General features: G+C 37.2%; 1 protein-coding gene across 2 annotated transcripts; it reads left to right on the plus strand.

Annotated features, from left to right (window-relative positions):
• On the plus strand, window positions 20009-22371 carry LOC109820687 (transcription factor bHLH123-like). Of its 2 annotated transcripts, none has more exons than XM_020386876.1 (7): window positions 20009-20271; window positions 20361-20670; window positions 20862-20948; window positions 21114-21179; window positions 21306-21371; window positions 21462-21512; window positions 21611-22371. In XM_020386876.1, the coding sequence occupies exons 1-7, from the start codon at window positions 20162-20164 to the stop codon at window positions 21755-21757; spliced, it is 837 nt and encodes a 278-aa protein (XP_020242465.1). In that variant the 5' UTR covers window positions 20009-20161; the 3' UTR covers window positions 21758-22371. The 2 variants fall into 2 exon arrangements, with proteins under 2 accessions (XP_020242465.1, XP_020242466.1); XM_020386877.1 differs by having other exon boundaries at window positions 21306-21365.

Below are 25359 nucleotides of genomic sequence, written 5' to 3' on the forward strand. Positions count from 1 at the left end.
GCAAATTTGCAAACTCAACCTCATAACTGATGCATATATACATTATTATAAGCTCATAATGCTAGATTTCATGCACAACCATGTCATAAAGATATTTATCATAAATAAATATTATTTTTCACTAATAATCACATATATAAATTATCAAAATCTACGGGGTCTTACAGTTTGGACCCTTCCCTCTTGCGGCCAACGCCTCTGCTACCGACTCAGTCGAAGTCTTCTTATCCTTCTTCCGAAGCTGATAATTCACCAGTGCAGTAGTGACCTCACTATACGAAAGAGATGCCTTCCCATTAATCAGAGTAAGGACGAAGGTCTCATATTCCTCGTCGGGCAAGAAACTCAACAACAGCAACACCTTGTCCTCATCTTCAATCATGACATCCACATTTGCCAAATTCGTAAGAAGCTTTGTGTAGGTGTTCATATGATCTCTAATTGAGGTTCCCTTCTTCAACTGGAAATGATAAAGTCTTCTCTTCAAATGCAAGCGGTTCTCAACACTCTTTGTCAGATACTTTCTTTCGAGAATCTCCCAAATCTTCTTTACAGAAGTCTCATTCATCACATCATATTTTAGATCTTGAGTCAAACAAGACCTAATCACACCACACGCCGTTCGATTCATTTTCTTCCAAACCTTCTCTTCAATGTCATCTGGCTTGCCATCTAACTCCAAGGTATCCTCCAAATTCTACGCGTTCAGTGCATTCAAAACCTCGCATCTTCATAATCCAAAATTGTTTGTGTCATTAAACTTCTCCACATCTATCTTCATAGAGTGGATATTCAAACTCTGAATGGTCTTCGTGCTAGAAGCACCACCCTCGACACCCGAAGCACCTTCTTTCCCCGACATCTTTCTCAACACACCAACGAACGAAGAATAGATCCAAAACTAAAAAGATAGAGTTTTTACCAAAAATATCTCACCTTTATCACCAAACGAAGCCCTAGAAGAGCCTCCAAATTGATCTACTCCTCTAACCAAACCCTAGATCTGGAACCTGGGCTCTGATACCACTTGTTGTGTGCAGCGGAAATTTCGATAGAGTTTCTGGTGTACAATAAGAGAGAAAGATCCCAATAAGAATTCCCGTCTCACCAAGAAAACAAGAATCTGAAGCGAATATCTCAACAAAGTGAGATATCGGCTCTTCCTCTCATCAATTCTAGGACTGACTTGTCGAGGGATCCTAAAAACTATTATAATGGTCACAAACTCAAACAAACCAATTTTATGTGGTTCGGCAAACTGCCTACGTCCACGGGGCAAGGAGGGGGAGATCTACTATTAGAGGGAGAGAATACAACTAGAGTTTACAATCACTCAATCTAAACCCTCAAACAATCTCTCTCTCACACACAAATATCTCTCTCAAAAGGGAATGCACAAAACCCTAGAACAGCTGCACAAAACTCCTCTTCAAAACAACAAAAAAAACAATCTGTTTTCCCCTTTCTGTTTTGCTTGCACGCTGCCCAAGACTGTCCTTTTATTTTCTTCCGAAGCCCTCTGCCGAAGAAAATAAAACCAAATTCCTTTGCACGAAGCCAAAGCTGCACCCTCCTCTGTTGCGCCGAAATTCCCTTCTGCCGAAAGAATTCCCACACCGAAAAATCCTTGCACCAAGCCCTAAAAAAAGAACACAGAGGTATTTATAACCTCAGCTTTCAACTTCGGGTTTGCGGTTTTGGAAAAATCTGCGCTCACGTGGGTCTGCGCGTTCACGTGGGTCTGGCCCACCTCCCACTTCAAAACCGCATTCGTTCATAGATGACAGCTATGTGAAGGTTTTTGGTATATTCTCTCATTCACCCATCATGAAAACTCTATATATATATGTATATAGAGATAGATTAATCTTGCATAAATTAGGATCATACATATCTATTTCTAATATAAGTTATTATCCACCCACGTATTTGGGTGTCTATTTCATAATAATAACCAGTACCTTTTCCTTAGAAGAGAGTCATAATTAATGATTGTGGAAGTTTTTTGTTGAACATATATAATCAGATACTCTTGTGAAAACATAGATGTATTACTGGATGAAATTTACTAATCATGTCAGTCTGTTAAGGAGCAACACGTGGAACAAGATTACATCCAGCAATCATAGTTTACAACTTTAGATTACATTAAATTATCTTAAGAATGACACTACTAATATTCTGTAATAATGGCCAGTTATTCCCTCAAACATAGAAAGTGAAGGAAGGTGGAGGAGAAGTTATAAATTAAAGAAGGAAACGACCTGACAACATACTCAAGAACGGAAATGATTAAAGATATGTAATTTGAGTTGACCTTGTATTGGGATTTGGCCCTGCTCCCCTCTAGCATAAACACTGTACATATTATTTTTATTTATTTCATTCAAACAAGGATTAATTAACTGTATAAGCTTTATTACTTGCTCAAATAAAAGAAGGGAAAAAAAAATGGCCCTAGCTCTTATGATAGATCGAATTAGTTTCCATCCAACTTCCCCTTTTCTCTAATTTTTCTAAATCGCAGTAAAACTGATCAAAGTAGTTTAACTTTTTTACTCCACTATTTGTCTCATTTTGATAGCCATATCAATATTCTAGGATTAACTATTTACATTTGAGTATATTAAGGTATGAAAAAAAGTATCAAATAGATCTAAGATCATAATATTAAATGTGCATCAAAATGATGTCAATCATTAGATTATTGAACATTGAGATTTGTATATAAATCTAATAATTGGCATCTCTTTGGTGTATGTATGTTTAGGACTTGTTTGGCAAATGGATAAAAGAGGTGAAACTATATCCTGGTAAACTAGGCATGTCCATCCGGGCCGGCCCGGAAATCCGGGCCCAGACCGGGGCAAAACCGGAGCCCGGAACCCGGCCAGGTTCCGGGCCCAGACCGGGGCAAAACCGGAGCCCGGACCCGGGCCCTACCGGGCCGGGTTCCGGGCTGGCCCGGATTTTTTTTAATTTTTTTATCAAATTTTTTAAATTTTATTTAAATTTTAAATTATACAAAAAAAAGACAAGAAAAATTAATAAAAAACAATAATTTTATTAATCACTTAAAATAACATAAATTACAAATAAAAAATGATAAAAATAAATTCTTTATTAATAATTAATATATCATTTACAAATTATAAGTACAAATTTATTTTGGAATTCATTGCATCACAATAGATAAGTACATCCCAACTAGGTTGGCACCTACTCACCTATATCACTATCTTTTGTAACTATTTCCAAAATAATTTCTTTACAAATTTTAAGCTAAGATATAAAAATTACAATTTGATTAATATTATTTATTCTTTATATCTATCTGCTAGTCCCAATTCTTCAAATTTATCTTCAATTCCAGCCATCCGATCGATGCCTTGCGTTCGCTTCTCGTACCTCCACCAATCTTGTAAGCACATCACCGCTTGTACAGTATATGGATCTAAGCATGTCCTATGGTCGTCGATCAAACATCCTGCTGTGCTGAAGGCGGATTCCGAAGCTTCCGTCGAAACCTGCACTGTTAGTAAGTCACGAACCATGATGGAAAGTATAGGATATAAAACTGATCCATATACTTTCCACCATTGCAAAATATCTAAAGCATTTCCTTGACATTTAACTAAAGAAGCAGATAAATATTCATCTATTTCAGAAACCTCCAATGATGACGATCCAAGTCCAGATCCACCAGTTAGTTCAGCTACCATTGCATACCTATCAAAACTTACACTTTTACCTCGGGATGAGCTCGAAGAAACCGAAGCTGTAGACTGTTGTGTAGATATACCATGTCTAGCTGCATACTCATCATATAAGGTTTGAAAATAATTTCTAATAACTAAATAATGAGTAGTAACAGTAAGGGTGGTTCCATCATCTAAGTCTATAATATGATTATCATACAAGGATTGTAACAAACTTCGAAGGCCAATATCCTTTAAGCATGGATTAATAAGAACCCCCAAACCAAAAATATGAGGAATATGCCTAAAGTACTTATTAAATTTGCTCTCCATTTGAAAAATCATAGGTCCAAAAGTATCATCCATACGATATTTTCCAAATTTTTTTTGAATATTTAAAATTTGTAAAGCAGCTAAAGTAATGGTTGGATAATAACAGCCAGATAATAACATTATAGCATCATAAAAAACTTATAACATTTTATTTAAATTACATATAATTGTCCATTCATCTTTAGTTATTCTATAAGTACTACCAGAACTAGAACTAGAACCATAATAATTTATAAAATCAGTTATAATGTCTTTATATTCTATTGCTACACTTAACATTGCATAGGTGGAATTCCACCTATGGTCAACATCTTTTGGAATTAGTCTGGGCTTTACATTTTTTTTTTTACAAAATTGTTTCCAACTTTTAAGTCTTTGTTCAGAAGCATTGCATATAAGCAACTGTTATAACATTTTCTATCATGGGTTTAATTTCAATAAAAGCACTTTGAACAATTAAATTTAAAATATGACAGATACACCTAATATGAAAAAGATCACCATGACATGGCAATGACAGAGTTGATCTGATAAAATCAACAGCTACATTGTTATTACTTGCATTATCTAGTGAAAGAGAAAATATTATTTCTGAAATTTTTAATTTTATAAGTTCTTCAATTATTAAATTTACAACATTAATACCAGTATGTGACTCTTCTATTGTAATAAAAGAAATAACTCTTTTAAACATTTGCCAATTTTTATCAATCCAGTGTGTTGTGATACATAAATATCCAGTTTGTGCTCTAGATGTTCAAATATCAGAAGTTAAAGAAAATTTACAGTTAAAATTTTTAAAATAAGAAATTATTTTTCCTTGTTCCTCCTGATAATATTTTAAAATATCACGTTGACAGGTTTGACGAGAAAATTTTTTAAATACAGGATAAAAACCATCTCTAAACATATCTTCAAATTCATCATCTTCTACTAATTTAAAAGGAAGGTTTTTAAGAATGATAAACCTGATTACGTATTTCTTGGCTCTGACAGCGTCATAGTTCCAACTACCGAGACTACTAGAAGAGGAGGATTGAGAAATCATAGATTGTCAGATATCACCTTAAGGAGTCTGGCCTTTGTTGTGTTTATCTAAATGACGTTTAAGGTGGTTGGTGCCGCTCTTATGATGAGCTTGAAAAATCTTGCCGCACAACGCACACTTAGCCTTCTAGGTGAGGATCCTACCGTGTTCATCCTTGGTGACGTCGATCTTCTCATAAAAATTCCACACATCGGATCTCTACCGTGTTCATCCTTGGTGACGTCGATCTTCTCATAAAAATTCCACACATCGGATCTTGGCCTTTTAGAAGCTCTTTGTGCAGATTCGTCGCCACCAGATTCGGGATTAACATCAGAAGGAGTAGACCCAGTAGGAGGACTCATTTTAAGATCGAGAGATAGGTTTTGCACTTCATAATCAGATCCGAAAGTCATTTGATGAAAAGATTAGAAAGTATATAAGAGTATAAGAGAGTATAAGAGAGAAGTAGATGAGTTTTGGTGTGAAGAAAATAAATGAAAACCCCCCTCTATTTATAGAGCCAGTCACCTAAACAAATAACCAAAATAACCTCACAAAATACCCGTTTTTGACCGTTTTTAGGGACAAAACGGTCAAAAGACTATTTATGACCGTTGTGCCGGCCGCCGGCCGCCCCAACCCGGTCCGACATTTTAGCCACAACGTCACTCTCGTGATCGTTATGGCCGCGCGGGCTTGCGCAGCCCAGCCGCGGCCGCTGCTATTCGAACAACGGTCACCAAGGTGACCGTGCTCGGCGGGAGCGGGCCAGACTGCCCGTCCGTATTTTTGCCCGCTCGGGCCCGGCCCGGGCCGACGGGCTTTTTGGACAGGCCTATGGTAAACTTTATCCTAATTTTAACCATGTTTGATATTAAGTTAAAATTTTTGCAAGGTTAAAAGTTTAACCATACATGTGAATAAACTATAACCGAGTGAAAGAGATGGGATAAAAATGAGTGAAAAGTTTAGGTTGCGTTTATTTAACCAAGTGGAATTATAAATAACTCTAAAAAAGTTTTAAAACTTACTAAAAAGTCCCTAAAATCTAAAACTAAAAACATCCCACTGTAAAATAGGAAATTGCAAACTAGAATTATAATATTGAGACAACATTAGTTAGAAACATTTTTTGTTTTTTCAACAAACTTGGACATAAGTTTTGGCTACAAATAAAATTAAGAGAATGATTGAACGACAACTTGTTGGATTTAAATTTAATTAAATCTATTTCTGGGCACATATGATTAATCAATATGTATTGCTATCTTTAAGGATAACTCACTTAAAGTGATCAATCAATTGGGTTAATGGGTATTTAAATAATCATGAGTTATATGTGTAGATACCATGTTGTAATTGTAATTTGATGATGGGCCAAATTACAAATGTACAACATCTATATATATGGGGTTATGGTCCCTAATCTAGGGTTAAGCCACTCTCATTCTCTTATCCCCATCTAAAGAGATTCATAAGGGAGAAACCCTAAAATTAGAAGATCCAAAACCCAACTCAAGTCTAAAGTATGGATTCAGGTATAAGCTTCTGCTCTTAATGTTTAATCTCTATGATTTAATCACGATTAAGTCCAACAAGTGGTATCAGAGCCACCCGTGATTAATTCTTAGGGGTTTAAGTTTCTAAAAAAAAATGGGTTTTTTTATCTTAAATCTCTGTTTTTCAGAACTGTTCATGGATGAACAATAAAAGATTCATTTTTTGTTGGCTTTTTCTTTCGGATTTTGGAATCTATAGCACTCATGAACTGTAAAGATCGATTCTATTTTGTTTGATTCCATTTTTAATCTTGGATCTGAATGATTGAGTTCAAAATCGAAAGAAAAATGGGTTTTTTTGTTTTGATTCGTCGTATTTCTCCAACTGCTCGCCAGAGATGTATCGACGGCGACGGTTCAGTTCCAAACCCTAATGGGTGAAAGAAAAATTAGGGCAAGAGGAGGTTACCATGATTTTGGGCGAGCTTCGTGCTCGGTTTCAGGTGAGCTTCGTGCTCAGTTCAGGCAAGCTTCGGCTTGAAATTTTTAGCGAACCTCAGTTTGCTTCTGACGAGCTTCATGCTCGAATCCAACGAACCTCGTGTTCGTTTTCTGACGAGCCTCGTGCTCGACTCTAGTTGAACCTCGTGTTCCAACTCTTGATGAACCTCGTGTTCAAATTTCAGCGAACCTCGTGTTCGTATTTCAGCGAACCTCGTGTTTGAATTCAGTGAACCTCGGGTTCAACTCAAGAGAGCTCGAACCTCGTTGTAGGCGAGCTCAACGTTCGGAATCAAGCGACCTTCGGGTTCTACTCATGTGAGCTTCGGCTCAACTCAGTTGTAGTCGACATTCGTTGTTGGCGAGCTCGACCTTCGGATCTCAAGTTGAGCGAACCTTGGGTTTCAAAATCGAGTCTTAGATCTACTCGACTTCATCTGCTCATCAGGGAACTTCAGACGAGTTCTTCGAGGGTCGAGCGTCGGCTGAGCTTCAACTTGGATGATTGATCTTCGTCGGCTCATTTGGGAAGTTCAGACGAGTCTCGTGCCCGTCTTCAGGCAAAGCTCGAGCAAACCTTGTGTTAACTGTGGGCAATCTTCCATTTGGTCGAACTTTGGCCTCTCCTCTGATGAGCTTCGATTGGTGTTCGGTTAAGGGGAGATCGGCTAAGTTTGAGTTTGGGGAAGTTTCAATTTTGATTTTGGCCTCTTCTTTTTCGAGTGAAAGAGAGAGCTGCAGTGAACATTTGAACTAGGGCACAGGCCCTCTTAAGCCTCTTAAGTTTTTTGGGCCTGGACTTAAATTTATCAAATTGAGTCCATTTGGTTATGGGCCTATGAAAAATTCTATGGGCCTTTAACTCCTAAGGTGTGGATTAATTGAATGGCTCAATTTAATTCATTAAGTTGTGGGCCTTAATTTGTCATGAGCCCTCTTTGGTATGCTTAATTTATTTAAATTAAGTCATGGGGTCCTATTTAAGCTATGGAAATTCAGTTAATTTAAATTATCTAATTTAAATTAAATTTTATGGTTAATCAATTATTTATTTTAAATAATATAACAGTAAGGAATTAAAGTTGTCTCTCATTTCAAATGATTGATTGAAATAAGAAGTTACCAAAGTAACCTCTCTTGTGTTGATTGTTCATGAGGGATGTTAGATGGTTGTGTGTATACTTTTGTGTAAATATTTAATCGTCCCAAAGGAAGATTAATATTTATTTAGACTACATGCACATCTGCGATGGTAAACTTGTGACAATTATAAGATTTACATGTGAATAATAAATCGATCCAAAGATAGTTTCATTATTTAACATGAGTTATTGTCAATGTTTGATCATTGCAATAAGGTATCACTTACAAGTTAATATTACTGTCCAAAGACTTGATATTAATGTTGTGCCAGATATCTTGAGATGAGATTTGTCATTATTTAAATTTTATTGATTACGGTTAATAATGTGAGTATCTTTTGTTTATTTCAGCCAATGCATCTGCTGCAGCAATTTCTGCTAACATCAACTCAATTCCCATGCTCAATGAGACAAATTTTAAGATTTGGAAAGAGAACATATTAATTGTTCTTGGCTGCATGGATCTAGACCTTGCATTAAGAACTGAACAACCCTAATCTCTTAATGCGGATAGCACTCCTGATGCAAAGAAGGAGTATGAGAAGTGGGAGCGTTCAAATCGCATGAGTCTTATAATCATTAAGCGTGGTATTCCGGAAGCCTTCAGGAGCATAGAATCCGAAGGGATTACTAAGGCTAAAGATTTCCTTGCCGAAATTGAGAAGCGTTTTGCGAAAAACAATAAGGTAGAAACAAGCACGCTTTTTGCTCGCTTGATTTCGATGAAGTATAAGGGCAAAGGAAATATTAGGGAGTATATTATGGAAACGTCTCATATTTCTTCAAAACTTAAGGCACTTAAACTCGATCTTTGTGATGAGTTATTGGTGCATCTGGTTTTATTGTCTCTTCCTGCATAGTTCAGTCAGTTCAAGGTCAGTTATAACTGCCAAAAGGAGAAATGGATTCTAAATGAGCTCATTTCATACTGTGTACAAGAAGAAGACAGGTTAAAGCAAGATAAGACTGAAAGTGCTCATTTGACCTATGCCTCTAAGGATAAGGGCAAGAAAATAAAGAATGATAATGAAGCTGCTAAGGGTCCAGTTCAGAAGAAACAACATAAGGATAATCAGGGTTGTTTCTTCTGTAACAAGACTAGACACGTAAAGAAGGATTGTACCAAATATCATGTCTGGCTTGCTAATAAGGGTACGTTCTTTACTTTGGTCTGTTCTGAGGTTAATTTAGCTTCAGTACCTAGAAATACTTGGTGGTTAGACTTTGATGCTACTACTCACATAAGTGTTTCTATGCAGATTGCCTGAACTACTGAAAGCCAAGTGATGTTAAAAGACACATCTTTGTGGGCGACAAACAAACAGTAGATGTGGAAGTAATTGGGCACTTTAGGTTGCTATTAGGAACTGGTTCTTATTTGGATTTGAAAGATACTTTTGTAGTACCGTCTTTTAGACGGAATTTGATTTCAGTTTCTGTATTGGACAAATTAGGTTATTCTTATTCATTTGGAAACAATCAATTCAGTTTATCTTTTAATTCAAATATTGTGGGAACTGGTTACTTGAGTACTTATGACAACCTATATTTGCTCGATACAATTGCTTCTTATAATGAATCCTTGTATGTGAAATCGCATGGTACTAAGCGTAAATTAAATAAGGAAAAATCAGAAACATTATGGCATAAGCGCTTGGGTCACATCTCAAAAGGTAGAGTTGAGCGTCTTGTGTCTGATGGCATTTTGAATTCCCTTGATTTTTCGGACTTCAGACCAAAGTGAAGAGATTAGGTGCCAACAGATCTTCGGATGTCTTAGAATTGATACATACGGATATTTGTGGGCCATTCCCTACGGAATCCTGGAATGGTCAACAATATTTTATATCATTCATAGACGATTACTCACGTTATGGGCACCTATATCTTATTCATGAAAAAACTGAGTCTCTGGACATGTTCAAAGCCTATAAAGCTGAAGTTGAGAATTAACTCAACAGAAGAATTAAAACCGTTAGATCTGATTATGGTGGTGAGTACTACGGCAGATATGATGGTTCAGGTGAACAACGTACAGGACCATTTGCTAGATACCTAGAGGAATGCAGTATCGTCTCATAGTACACCATGTCGGGTTCACCTAGCATGAATGATGTAGCTGAAAGACAAAACAGGACTCTTAAGGATATGGTAAGAAGTATGATTGCTCATTCTTCTTTACCAGAGTCACTCTAGGAAGAAGCACTAAAGACAACAGCTTATATTCTGAATAGAGTGCCAAGTAAAGCAGTTGCTAAAACACCTTATGAGCTTTGGACTGGTCGAAAGTCCAGTTTAAAGTACTTACATATTTGGGAATGTCCAACTGAGGCAAGGCCGTATAGGCCAAATGAAAAGAAATTAGACCCCAAAACAGTTAGTAGCTACTTTATTGGGTATTCTGAACGCTCTAGGGGCTATAAGTTTTATGATCCCACACTCAGGAATATTTTTAAGACGGGAACAGCAACATTCTTTGAGGATGTTTAGTTTGGGGGGGAAAATAAGGTTAGAGACATTACTTTTGAGGAGGAATTGCCTTCAGATCCAATTCATACAGTTACTCTTGATAATATTCAGGTTCATATACCTGCTGTTGTTGCTCAAGAAGTAAATCCGGAACCTCAAGATGACAATGTTGAACAACTTCATGTTCCAGAAGAACAAACTCAACAACCTCAAGAACCAGTGCCATTAAGGAGATCTACGAGAGAAAGGAGAAATGCTATTCTGAATGACTATATTGTATTTCTCCAAGAACATGAGGAAAGTAATGGAATGTTGGAAGATGATCCAATCAACTTCTCTCAGGCCATGAAAAGTTCTAACTCTCAACAGTGGATTGATGCCATGAATGAAGAGTACAAGTCTATGCAAGACAATAAGGTTGGGGAACCTGTCCCATTGCCAGAAGGTGCAAAACCAATTGGATGTAAATGAATTTTTAAAACCAAAAGGGATGCAAATGATAATGTGAAGAGGTATAAGGCACGTCTAGTAGCTAAATGATTTACTCAAAAGGAAGGCATTGATTATACAGAGACTTTCTCTCCGATTTCATCAAAAGACTCTTTCAGAACAATCATAACACTTGTTGCTTATTATGATCTTGAGTTACATCAGATGGATGTTAAGATTGTATTTCTCAATGGCGACATTGATGAGATGATTTATATGATGCAACCAGAAAACTTTGTGTCAGGAGACCCAAAGAATATGGTTTATAAATTAAGAAAATCCATCTATGGACTCAAGCAAGCTCCTCGTCAATGGTACTACAAGTTTTAACAAATAATTATCTCGTTCGGTTTTGAGATGAACATTATTGATGACTGCATATATCACAAGTTCAGTGGGAGTAAATATATTTTTTTGGTTTTGTATGTCGATGACATATTGCTTGTCACTAATGATATAAACATGTTACACGAAACCAAGAGATTTCTATCAAAGAATTTTGAGATGAAAGATCTTGGGGACGCCTCTTTTATATTACGAATCCAGATACATCGAGATCGCTCTCGAGGTATACTTGGATTATCACAAAAGAGCTGTATCGATAGAGTACTTAAAAGGTTTGAAATGCAAGATTGCAGTCCAGGAGACACCCCTGTGGCTAAAGGAGACAAGTTTAGTCTCAATCAGTGCCCTAAAGACAACCTTAAAATTCAGGAAATGCAGAAGATTCCTTATGCTTCGGCCGTTAGAAGTCTAATGTATGCTTAGGTATGTACGCGTCCTGATATTACGTACATTGTTAGGATGTTAGGTAGATACTTAAGCAACTCTGCTATGGATCATTGGATAGCAGTCAAAAGGGTTATGAGGTATCTTCAGAAAACAAAAGATTATATGCTCACATACAGAAAATCAGAACAGCTGAAGGTCATTTAGTACTCTGATTCTGATTTTGTTGGATGCCAAGATAGCAGAAAGTCTACATCAGGCTACATTTATATGTTAGCACGAGGAGCTATATCATGAAAAAGTATAAAATAAACACTTGTAGCTTCCTCCATAATGGCAGCAGAATTTGTAGCTTGCTATGAGGCATCCAATCAGGGAATATGGCTACAAAATTTTATCACGGGACTGCGTATTCTAGAAAATATGGAAAGACCAATAAAGTTATATTGTGATAATAAATCTGCAGTAATGTATTCCAATAACAACAGGAGCTCAACTAAGTCAAAACATATTGACATTAAGTTCCTGGTTGTGAAAGAAAGGGTACAGATTGGACAGATATCCATAGAGTACATTGGGATAAACTCCATGATAGCTGATCCTCTTACTAAAGGATTGCCACCTAAGGTCTTTCATGAGCATACTGCTCATATGGGTGTGGTATTGTTTGAGGATATCATGATTTAGTGGGAGTTTGTGATTGTGGTGCTTTATGTTTAATTATGTTGTCTAATCAGAATAAAGTCTTCAGTTTAGACACACTGTTCCATTATGTTTGAGGTTGACCTCACTAAAGTTTAAGGTAGGACCGATTGAAAATAGACATGTACTGATCACATTACATGTAATTTTCATGCTGCACATCCATGATTGATCTATGTCGTTTGATTGTATTGGTATATGTGACCATTGGTGGGTCGAGTCACGATAAATGTGACGAAGACCGCTTTGATCCTATATTGATATAGTCAATGGACGAGATGTCACGATAAATGTGACGAAGACCGCTTTGATCCTATATTGATATAGTCAATGGACGAGATTGTTCGGATATACCTTTTTAGTGATAGCAATTTTGAACTCATAAGATTATACACAATTTAAGGAATCATATGATGCTCAAGTGAGAGATTGTTGGATTTAAATCTAATTAAATCTATTTGTGGGCACATATGATTAATCAATGTGTATTGCTATCTTTAAGGATAACCCACTTAAAGTGATCAATCAATTGGGTTAATGGGTATTTAAATAATCATGGGTTATATGTATAGATACCATGTTCTAATTGTAATTTGATGAAGGGCCAAATTATAAATGTACAACATCTATATATATGGGGTTATGGTCCCTAATCTAGGGTTAAGCCACTCTCATTCTCTTATCACCATCTAAAGAGATCCATAAGGGAGAAACCTTAAGATTAGAAGATCCAAAACCCAACTCAAGTCTAAACTATGGATTTAGGTATAAGCTTCTGCTCTTAATGTTTAATCTCTATGATTTAATCACGATTAAGTCCAACACAAATGTTCTGTTGAAAGAAAATAAACTAGAATTGTAAAAGGTCAAAAAGGATAAACTTAACGGCTTTCAAGTTGGACGCGTGTTGGGCGGCTCAAGTCCAAGGTGCCTCGCACGCGCACGTTGCCTTGTCACACTCAGCTCAAAAACAACCACACACGTGTAACTGGTTTGAGCGTGCAATATTACATGTTTTGCATTTCCTTAGGAGCTTTTCGGTTGACTTACCAAAATGAGGAAAATTGAATCAAACAAATTACTCTAATTCTTTATAATAATAAAAAATACTCTAAACGTATGGGATCATATCAGATTTATGTTTATTTCACTTTAAATTTCACGAAATAGGTTTCCTATCTTGTATACTCTTTAATTTGTACACATTAAAGAGAAAATTTTCTACTTTTTACTACCAACCAAACAGGAAAAATAAAAATATAAAATGGAAACAAATTTACATGAAATAGAGAAATTATTTTTCTTTATTTTTTTCTTTTTGCCAAACAGCCCCTAGAGGTTCTACATTGGCAATGAATTTAATTGTGGGTTTATTTAGATATTAGTTCCTGAAACCTTTACTAATTTCACACTAGTCCTTCCATCTTTAGAATTGTTTAGAGGTCCTTCAAATTCTAAGTGGTCTTGTAATTTGTTCGCTCAATGACTAATATACTCCTCGACTAATATATGTTTCTTGAATTAAAAACGCCAGGTATTTTAGCAGAAAAGGATTAACAAAACATTCTCCTAAGCCAATTATAAACAAATTTTTGTACTGATATCCTCCTTAGCCACAGAAACAAACGCTATGATCAAAAAACAAGAGTTTATCTGACAATCTTAATGTATTAATCATTGATGTGCGAATATATAAATGTCATTGTCTGGTCTTCATGTGGCTATCAATATCTCATATTGTCGCGCCTATAGTTGAGTCTTAAATCCTACAAGATGAAAAGATAAACTTTCGCAAAAGATTGAAATGTTACAATCCCATTGGGAAATCGTCTCACTTTTTTGTCAGAAAAAAAAAATCATCTAACATTTTGGATAAGAAGATTGTACACTTAATCATCTCTTGTTCTTAAAAAAAATTATAGTAGTTTTCAGTGGAAAAAAAGTAACGGGTTGTCAAAATTAATTACAAATTCCTAAATAATATAAAAGAAAACAGAGCAAAATCTAGGTTGAACTCTCTTATCTTATTCTCTATATATTCAATGGATGATTCAACCATGCGCTTACCATGAAATAAATTAGATGAATGCCAATAACGATTTTACTCACCTTACGCGTATTTGTACAAGGGCCCCAAAAGATCACTTGGGAGTCTATAAGAATTAATATACTTCAAAATGTAAGCAAATTATGTTGGTTTTGAGAGTGGAGAATCAAACCTAGAATCAAAATCAACAAGTGTATGAAAATTCAAGGCCATGAGTGTGGTCTGCGCCACACCAGGGTGTGGCAGAGCCTGCCCTGTCTGTCATGGGTGTGGTCTGCATCACACCAGGGTGTGGCACACTCGTTTTAGAATCCTAATTTGTTTGGGATTGTGTTTTGTTATAAATAGAAACACGTCCCTTTAGGGTTTAAGAGAGAAAAAGAGCACAAAAAAAGAGGATTTGAGGGCTCTTTGAGGTTAGAAATCTTAGAGAGAGAGACCAATTGCAAGCATTGTAATCTTCTTCAAGTAATCAAAGAATTGTGTGGTGTGGCTCCCGAGGACGTAGGCACGTTGCTGAATCTCGTTAAATCTAGTGGGTTCTTTCTTGTTTACTTTCCTATAAGTTTTTATCTTTGATTTGTGGTGAATTTTTTTCTTGCTCAACTCTCAAACACAAGATCCGAAAGGGTACGGATTTGATTTGATTATTTCAAATCCCCAACAACTGGTATCAGAGCTTCGTTCAGCAATTTGTGTGAAAGTCATCGCAGAGGAAAATAAATTAAAGATCGAGAAATTTGACGGTTCAGATTTTGCCTACTGAAAGTCACAAATGAAGAACTATCTGTACCAGAAGGACTTGTATCGCCCGTTGATAGGCAAGGAAAAGGGAAAGAAGGAGGAGTCAGATGGTGATTGGGAGATACTGGATAGGAAGGCTCTAGGGCAAATCCGTTTGTCGCTCGCCAAATCAGTAGATCACAATATTATGAAGGAGAAGACGACAGTGGGGCTTATGAAAGTGCTCGCGAAGATGTACGAGCAACCGTCGGCAGCAAACAAGGTACATCTCGTCAAAACTTTTTTCAACCTTAAGATGGCAGAAGGACGGTCCTTCACGATGCACCTCAGCGAGATCAACATGATTGTTGATCAGCTTATCTCCATGGACATCACGTTTGATGACGAAGTGCAAACCCTATTGATTCTATCGCAGTTGTCGGATAGTTAGGCAGGTTGTGTGACAGCAATCAGCAATTCGGCAGGGAAGGAGAAGTTAAAGCTGAGTGTGGTTGTTAGCATGATTCTATCTGAGGAGGTTAGAAGGAAATCGTCCGAATCAGAAGGTTCAGGTTCAACTCTAAACTTCGAGCAAAGAGGCAGAAGCCAGAAAAAAGGAAAGCAGAACAGAAATCGGTCAAAATCAGTGAAGAAGAGGCTAAACTCGAAGGTTGGAAGTGCGACCAGGAGGGCCATATATCTTCAGTCTGCAAAAGTCCAAAGAGGGATGCGGGTGAGAAGGAGGCTCATATCGTGCAGGATGCCTTAATCCTTGCTATGGATAGCGACTCGGATTCTTGGGTCATCAATTCAGAAGCTTCTTTCCATGCTACTGCTAATAGGAAACTCTTTCAGAATTATGTAGCAGGGGACTTTGAAAAAGTATATTTGGGGAATAACGAGCCCTGTAATATTGTTGGAAAGGGTGAAGTGCAGATTCAAATGAAGGGTTCTAAATGGACCTTGAAGAACGTGAGACACGTACCGAAGTTGAAGAGGAATCTTGTTTCGGTGGGACAGCTTGGAGCAGAAGGCTATGTTTCGACATTCACAGGGGATTCGTGGAGAATCTCCAACGGTACGATGATCTCTCTACCTCACCTTACATGTGAGTGATACCCTCGTAATTATAGCTGACAAAGAGAGTACAGATCTGTAGCACAACAGGCTAGGGCATATGAGCGAGAAGGGGATGAAGATCTTACATTCACAGGAAAAGCTAACAGGGATCGACTCCGTGGAAGTCGGGGTTTGTGAAGACTGTATCTTTGGGAAGAAGAAGAGGGTTAGTTTTTAGAAGGGTGGAAGGTCACCTAAGGCTCAGAAGCTAGAGTTGATTCATACAGATGTATGGAGTCCAGCCAGTGTGTTTTCTTTTGGCGGTTCGAGATATTATGTCACCTTCATCGATGATCACTCGAGGAAGGTGTGGATCTACTTCATGAAGCACAAGTCATAGGTGTTTGGAATCTTCAAGAAGTGGAAGGCCATGGTGGAGAACGAGACAGATCTAAAGATAAAATGTCTGAGATCAGACAATGGTGGAGAATACGAGCTGGAGGAGTTCAAGAGGTTATGTGCTACGAATGGTATTCGCTTAGAGAGGACTACTCTAGGGACGCCGCAGCAGAACGGAATTACGGAGAGGATGAACAGGACCTTGACAGAGCGCGCCAGGAGCATGCGATTATATGCAGGTTTGACTAAGACATTTTGGGCGGATGCGGTGCATCGGCAGCCTACCTTATTAATCACGGGCCATCAGTTCCATTGGATTTTAGGATTCCAGAGGAGGTTTGGAGTGGAAAGAAAATAAATCTCTCACACTTGCGGGTATTTGGTTACGTGGCTTATGTTCATATCAGTGATCAAGTCAGGGACAAGCTAGAAGCTAAGTCACAGAAGTGCACATTCATTGGATACGGCATTGATGAGTTCGGGTATCGTCTTTGGGATGAGAAGAACAGGAAGATCATCAGAAGCAGGGATGTGATATTCAATGAGGAGGTGATGTACAAGAACAGGAAAAATGCTAAGGATAGCCAAAGCAGTGGGAGCAGCACTACAGATACATGTGGATCCGAGTACATGGATTTAGAGGAACTTCCAGATAGGGGTGATGATGTTTATTCTAATCAGAGAATGGAGAAGGCTCCAGGTGCAGAAGAAACTACCCAGGACGTGGAGCTAGGAGGTTATCCAAGGTACCCAAACCAAATTCAGATATCTTTCATCTCTTGACTACCTATTATTGACAGATAGTGGTGAGCCGGAGTGCTATGAAGAGGCAATGCAAGTGAGTGAATCTCAGCAGTGGGAGCATGCTATACAGGAGGAGATGGATTCTCTACTCACTAATGAGACATGAGAGTTAGCCCAGCTACCTACACAGAAGAAAGCCTTACATAACAAATGGGTCTATCGGGTCAAGCAGGAGAGTGATGGAAGCAAGAGATTCAAGGCCAGATTAGTAGTGAAGGGGTTTCAACAGCGGGAAGGAGTGGACTACACGGAGATATTTTCCCCTGTTGTGAAACTCACAACCATCAGAGTGGTGTTGAGTTTGGTAGCTGCAGAAGACCTCTTTCTTGAGCAGTTAGATGTGAAGACTGTCTTTCTTCATGGTGACTTGGATGAAAAAATCTACATGAAGCAGTCTGTTGGCTTCATTGAAGAAGGAAATGAAGAGATGGTGTGCAAGCTCAAGAAGAGCTTATATGATTTGAAACAGGCTCCGAGACAGTGGTATAAGAAGTTTGATAACTTCATGCAGAACAATGGCTACAGAAGATGCAATTCGGATCATTGCTGTTATTTCAAAAGGTTCGAGTCCAGCTTCATTATTTTGTTATTATATGTTGATGACATGTTGGTAGCAGGACCATGTTTAGAGGAGATAAACTGTTTGAAGAAGCATCTAGTAAAGGAGTTTATAATGAAGGATCTGGGTGCAGCGAAGCAGATTCTAGGAATGTGAATCAGTAGGGATGAAGCTTAAGGGACATTGAGATTGAGCCAAGCTGAATACATTGAGAAGGTACTTCAAAAGTTCAACATGCATAATGCTAAAGTTGTTAGCACACCCCTTGGAAGTCAGTTCAAGTTATCTGAGGAGCAATCGCCTAAGACAGATACAGATAGAGAGCATATGAGCAGGGTGCCATATTCTTTGGTCATTGAGAGTCTCATGTACGCGATGGTTTGCACGAGGCCGGACATCGCCCATGCAGTGGGATTTGTGAGCAGATTTACAAGCAATCTAGAAAAGCAACATTGGGAGGCCGTGAAGTGGATAATACGGTACTTGAGAGGGACAACGAACAAGCCATTATGTTTCAGGAGGAAGGAGTTGGTGCTGCAGGGATACGTGGATGCAGACTTCGTCAGTGATCATGATACGAGGCGAAGCACCACGGGGTATGTTTATACCTTAGCATCGACAGCAGTGAGCTGGGTCTTACGTCTGTAGAAGATTGTGACTTTGTCTACAATCGAGGCTGAGTATGTCGCGGTGACTAAAGCAAGCAAGGAGATGATATGGTTGAACGGGTGCTTGGAAGAGTTAGATCTGAAGCAAGAGAGAGGAGTTCTTTATTGTGATAGCCAGAACGCTATACATCTTACCAAGAATCCAGTATATCATGTCAGAACGAAGCACATCGACGTCAAATACCATTTTATACGCTCGCTAGTTGAAGACGGAAAATTACATTTGATAAAGATTTTGGGGAGTCAAAATCCGGCGGACATGTTGACGAAGACAGTCACCATTGAGAAACTAGAGTTGTGCGCAACTTCAGTTAGCCTTCACGAGTAGAAGACAAAGGCGGAGCCACACTACGATGATCGGCGAGATCACCGGGATATTGATGATTGAAGAATGGATTTTTCAAGTAGGAGAAGATGCTTGCGAAAAAGGCAGAGTTCGGGAGAGCTCATTGATGGTGGTTTGATCTTCAAGTGGGAGATTGTTGGTCTTGAGAGTGGAGACCCAAACCTAGAATCAAAATAAACAATTGTATGAAAATTCAAGACAGGCCATAGGTGTGGTCTGCGCCACACCAGGGTGTGGCAGAGCCTGCCCTGTTTGCCATGGGTATGGTCTGCGTCACATCAGGGTGTAGCAGACTCGTTTTAGAATCCTAATCTGTTTAGATTGTGTTTTGTTATAAATAGAAACACGTCCCTTTAGGGTTTAAGAGAGAAAAAGAGCACGAAAAAAGAAGGTTTTGAGGGCTCTTTGAGGTTAGAAATCTTAGAGAGAGAGAGGCCAATTGTAAGCATTGTAATCTTCTTCAAGTAATCAAAGAATTGTGTGGTGGGGGTCCCGAGGACGTAGGCACGTTGCCGAACCTCGTTAAATCTGGTGTGTTCTTTCTTGTTTACTTTCCTACAAGTTTTTATCTTTGATTTGTGGTAAATTTCTTTCTTGCTCAACTCTCAAACACAAGATCCGAAAGGGTACGGATTTGATTTGATTATTTCAAATCCCCAACAAATTAAAGCTAATCGAATTATATATAAAATGTTACATTGCCTCCGTACTTTAATGTAAAACACTCCACTTTGTTTTCCATAGATTATTTAAAGTAAACATAAAGATAGATAGTTGTCTATCATTCCTCTCCTAATCTCATCTCCTAAATGTCAATTACAAGTCAAAGAAGATTACTTCATTCTCTCTTCAACTGCCTACCTGATCCCTCACGCTAACTTTTCTATATAAAGACCTCAACATCCCTAGGGAAAATAAAAGCTTACAATACTGGGAAAAAAAGAAGAAGAAGAAATTGGAAGCCATGGCAGATGAATTCCATGCAGGCAGCACTCTGAGCTGCTGGAGCACGATAAGAAACTCATCTCCTTTCGAGTTTTCACCATCCATTTCATCATGCTCATCATCAATCCTGTATGTGTTTGATCATTTTTTGTGTTATATATTCTCTAAATTATGCATAATTTGTTGCTAACATAACATTCGTGTATTTATTGTTGCAGACCTGTTGAGCTCAATCAAACCCCAACAGGTTTTGGGTTTTCACCGATGAACAATGAGGTCTTGTTACCGGGTCTGTTTGAACCCGCAGACCCGTTAAGGGACATGAATGGTTCAGTGCAACCAGCTTCATGGGCTAGTAATTTTTCTAGCCCTCAGTTTAATTCTAGAGTTTCTTCTGCTTCAAACCAGCAAATGAACTTCTCAAATAATGCTGCCTTTTGGAATCCTTCGGCAAATTTAGCTCCTACCAAATTTTCTGAGAAGAGATTTGAGGATGAATCCTGTTGTAGCAATCAGACAACCATGAAGGTACTTGATAGATCTACTGTTCATCTAAATATTAGGGTTTTTATTAGTTGTTGGTTAAATTTAAGTTATTATGGGCATATTTGAGCTCATAATCGACAAGTTATTAGGGTTTGTTTTAGTTGTTTTATTGTATAATTGATTACATTTTCCAATTTATCAAAGCTAATTTTTGTTTATATATTATGTCTCAGCCCTCTGAAACAAAGAAGCAAGGAAATGATCAGCCTGCATCAAAGAAGCAAAGGCTTGCAACGCCATCACCTTTGCCAACCTTTAAGGTGAACTATATGATTCTCAAGTGATCATCAATATATATTATCATTATTTTTATTTTATTTTTTGGAGAAATTAAGAATTATTATATCTGTGCTTATCATGTTTTCTCTCTTTACTCTTTGAAGCATGCAATGATGAGAGATTTCTGTGTTCTTGAATTGGTTTAGGTGAGGAAAGAAAAGTTAGGGGACAGAATCACTGCACTTCAGCAACTAGTTTCACCTTTTGGAAAGGTGCAATATCTTCTTTAATATCAAATCATTAGCTTAATGTAAAATCTTTCACAAACTACTTTTTGATATGTTAAAGCTCTTTCGATATATATATCTAATTTAATGGCACTCTTATTTCTTGATTAGACTGATACTGCTTCAGTTCTTCATGAGGCCATTGAGTACATCAAGTTTCTCCATGGCCAAGTTAGTGTAAGTGCCTCTACTGATTATTTTCACTTTCTTAATAAACCAATGACCATATCATTTGCAATATTAATATCTCTGATCTTTGTCTCTCAGGCTTTAAGTACTCCCTACTTGAAGAATGGCCATCAAATGCAACACCAAAAGGTATTTAATTAACTTATCATCATAATGCTGTATTAGTTTTATTCATTAGTTTCTACATATATTAATGACTAACATGCTTTTGATGGTGACCTTGATAGAATTTGGAGAATGCAAACGTCGAAGGACTGGAAGATCTAAGGAGCCGAGGTTTGTGCTTGGTTCCTATATCTGACACATTTTCAGTGGCTAGTGAGACTCCATTAATGGAGTTATGGGCTCCTACCTTCTTGGGGAACTACATGTGAAGAAGAGAAGCAAGAGGTTAAAATGGAGGAGACAGCATGAAGACATACTTAATGAAATGCTAGAAATAGGAGGAAATTCCTAAACTCATAACTTTTGTGACCTTTTTACTATGGGTTAATTGCAGATAAACCTACGTGTAATATGGTACTGCAGCCACTTATGCTCCCAAAACTTTTTTATAACCAGCGCTCACATCCTCAGAACCTCAAGATGACTAAATTATTTTTTGCCTACCTTGTACTATGGCGCAAAAGATAATTTTTTAATCAAGCGATTCTCATGTGTCATTTTAAGCTAATTTGGGATATAACATTAATTGTTTGAAAGTCAGAAAGTGTAAGTGCAAAAAATTAGTTTCAAGAGATATATAAGTAGCCATAGTCGAGGTATAGTGCTACAAGGGTTTGTATATAATTAACCGTTTTAGTTTAATACAGGGATAGAGTAAGTTTGGACAGCTAGAACAAGGATGAGGTGAGGCTGGCCATGGCTTGGAGAAGAGATGTAAAAGTATAATTAATCATATTGTTATTGTAAATAATTCTGTGTTAGGAGAGAAATTGATAAAGGTGAAGGAATAATTGAAGCAATAGCAAGCTAGCATAGCTAAAGAAGCAAGTTTATAGTACTTATCTTTGTGTTTGGTGTTGCAACTTTACATTGTTTAAGTTGAGGAAGAAGATAGTGGAAAGCGTGGCCCTCTGCTTCCTCTTTACTTTGATTATTCATGTAGTGTCGGATAAGAAGAGAAAATGAAACTATATATACATTGAATATTTTTCATTACATAGATGAATCCACAGTGAAACGAATTAACGTAACTTCTTGATAATATTATATGCACACATGAGGGATGAAAGAGATACTAGCTCACTTGCGGTTACTGCACTTAATTTTTTAGCTCTCTCGGGGTATTGACATCTCTTCGTAGTATATTTGATTGGGGATGTAGTAGAAGATTACCTTCTACGTTTAAAGGGTAAGTCCTTAGAAATTAAAGAAGATTACTTTCTACGTTTAAAGGGTAAATCCTTAGAAAATAAAGCTTACCCGGCCCCTAACCGTTAAGAATATAAAGTTATAAAGCTCAACTCTTACCATTACTCTAGAGGTTTGGTGTAGAGGTGATGTCCTTTGATATATATGATAACAAAGGATCAAAGCTTATTGGTCACAAACTTTAAAATAAATTAAGAAAAGATACGGCTTTGTGAACTAGGTTTTGGCCCATGAAAGGACCCTCAAACAGTCAAACTGAGGGATGGTATAAAACTCAAAATATCTTGTTTGAGCTTAGAGAGACCTAGCTACTAGCAATATCAGAAACAAACTCGGTCTGCTCTCTTCTGAACTAAGCTTGACAGGAGGCCGATCGACTAGCTGTTGTCTTTGTGCTTTATATGCATCAATCACTTGGGACCCAAGAGATGCACCATTTGTCCTATCCTCCCTACAAATCGAGCGTTGCATCTCTGTATATGTCAGTGCTTTTCTCGTAACTGCTTACGGGCTCTGTCTAGCCTAGACTATCCTTGAGTCTACACCATCGCCTATTACTAGCTGAACCAATGCATGATGACTAACTCCACTGGCAAAATTAGATTATCCTCCGACTTTAGTATAGTAGTTTCATCTGCTATAGGTTCCTTTCTAGTAGTTTATGTTAGATTTTATTAGAGAATAGGAAAAATTATTGAATCACCTTTCGACATGGAGGATGAGGCAAATGAGCCTTCAACCTTTTTCCTACAGAAGGAAAACAACTCATTAGAAGACGCAAGGGGAAGGAGCTGCAGTAGGCTCGGCCGTAAAACACTAGTAAAAAAGAGGGCATTCATGACGCGGTATTGACTATGAATATTGAATCCGTGGCCAATACAAACATTGGCGACAGGAACAGTTCTGTCGCCAATAAGCATTGGCTACGGGGCCCGTCGCCAATGATCATTGGCGCAACTTTCAAACTGTCGCCATTAGTCATGGGCGACGGATTTTATTCTGTCGCCAATGTGTATTGGTGACTGGTTATCCTGTTGCAATAAGTGGCCCCCACAAAAAATTAAGAGTTATTCTAATATTAGTCCCTCAAATCTTTAATATTTCAAAATTAGTTCTCCAAATTATGGAAATTGCTATCACATCCCTTAAATCACCACAATGTTTACAATCGAGTCTCTCTGTATAAGTTAACTCCTATTTGGATAAGAAGGGTTGAGTTAAGCCTTAAGCTCATACGGTGAATGACAATACTGCCCTTAGGCTTTCATTTCCCACAACCCAAAAATTTTTGCTTTTTTCATCTATAGATTTTCTATAATTTTTTGGTATATCTAATGAGTTTCTCTAAATTTTACTGTTATCTATTTAATTGGCGAGAGACCAATGAGGAGATCCTAGAATTTGGGAGTGAAAATGATGAGAAAAGTAAATTTTTGGGTTTTTTGGTTTTTGGCTTCGACTTTGATTAGTTTAGAGAAAATAATGAGAAAAGGAAAAATGATGAGAAAATGGTGAGAGACCAATGAGGAGAGTATTTTTAGTTATACGTGTTATGAACATGTAACCATATTAATCTTGCGAATGATATACCAGAACTTATCATATCCCTTTTCAATTAATTAGGAATTCTATGTTAATTTTTTTTTTCATTCTTTATTCTAGCAGATTCTATGACCTCCACTACTCTTGGCTTTATTTACGGATGAACTTGAGCCTGTAAACACTATTAATGAATTTGAGATGATCTAAATGAGATTTAATCACTAAAGAAATGGATGGAAATAGTTTGGATAAAGTTCTCTTGGAGTTTTTATAATGCTAAGAGGAGAAAGAGTCGTTGAAATTGAGTTAGAGCAAAGATGAGATCTGTTGGAGAAAAAAAAAGAAGTTTTTAATGAATTTGAGTGTTCACATTTTAACGGGTCAACTGAGTCCAACGGGTTGGATTTTTTTAATGGTCCAGTTTCTTATAAGTAAAAGTCAAGGGAAACTGGTAATAATAGTTAGATTTAAAGGAATATTTATTTAAATCTAATCGGTGTTACCCAGGGGATCAAATTATAAATATTATGATGATTTGGGGGACGTAATAGATTCCTTGATTTGAGTGACTAATTTTGAAATATTGAAGATTTGAGGGACTAATTTGGAAATATTAAAGATTTGAGGGACTAATTTGGAAATATTGAAGATTTGAGGGACTAATATTGAAATAACCCAAACATTAACTCTGAACTCAATGATATAAAAGGAAAATTGGTAATAATAGTTAGATTTGAGGGTTGCAATAGTAATTTCTATTATTTAGGGGACTAATTTGAAAACATTAAAGCTTTGAGGGGCTAAAATTGAAATAACCCAACAATTACATCTCAAACATTATGTTTTCATTTATATCATGTTTAAAATTAACAAGGGTAATTATTTGGGAAATTACTATTATTAGGCTATTAGTTAGGTATGTTACTATTTTCTTTTAAGGGTTAGGGTTAGGGTTAGGTTAATTACTATTTTCTTTTAAGAATTGTGTTGTCATTGGGGTTAAAATTAGGATAATCAGGTTTAGGGTAATAATCATTACGGTATATTCAAATTACAACAT

This window comes from Asparagus officinalis, chromosome 8 (genome assembly GCF_001876935.1).
Source record: "Asparagus officinalis chromosome 8, Aspof.V1, whole genome shotgun sequence".
In the NCBI taxonomy this organism is placed as follows: domain Eukaryota; kingdom Viridiplantae; phylum Streptophyta; class Magnoliopsida; order Asparagales; family Asparagaceae; genus Asparagus; species Asparagus officinalis.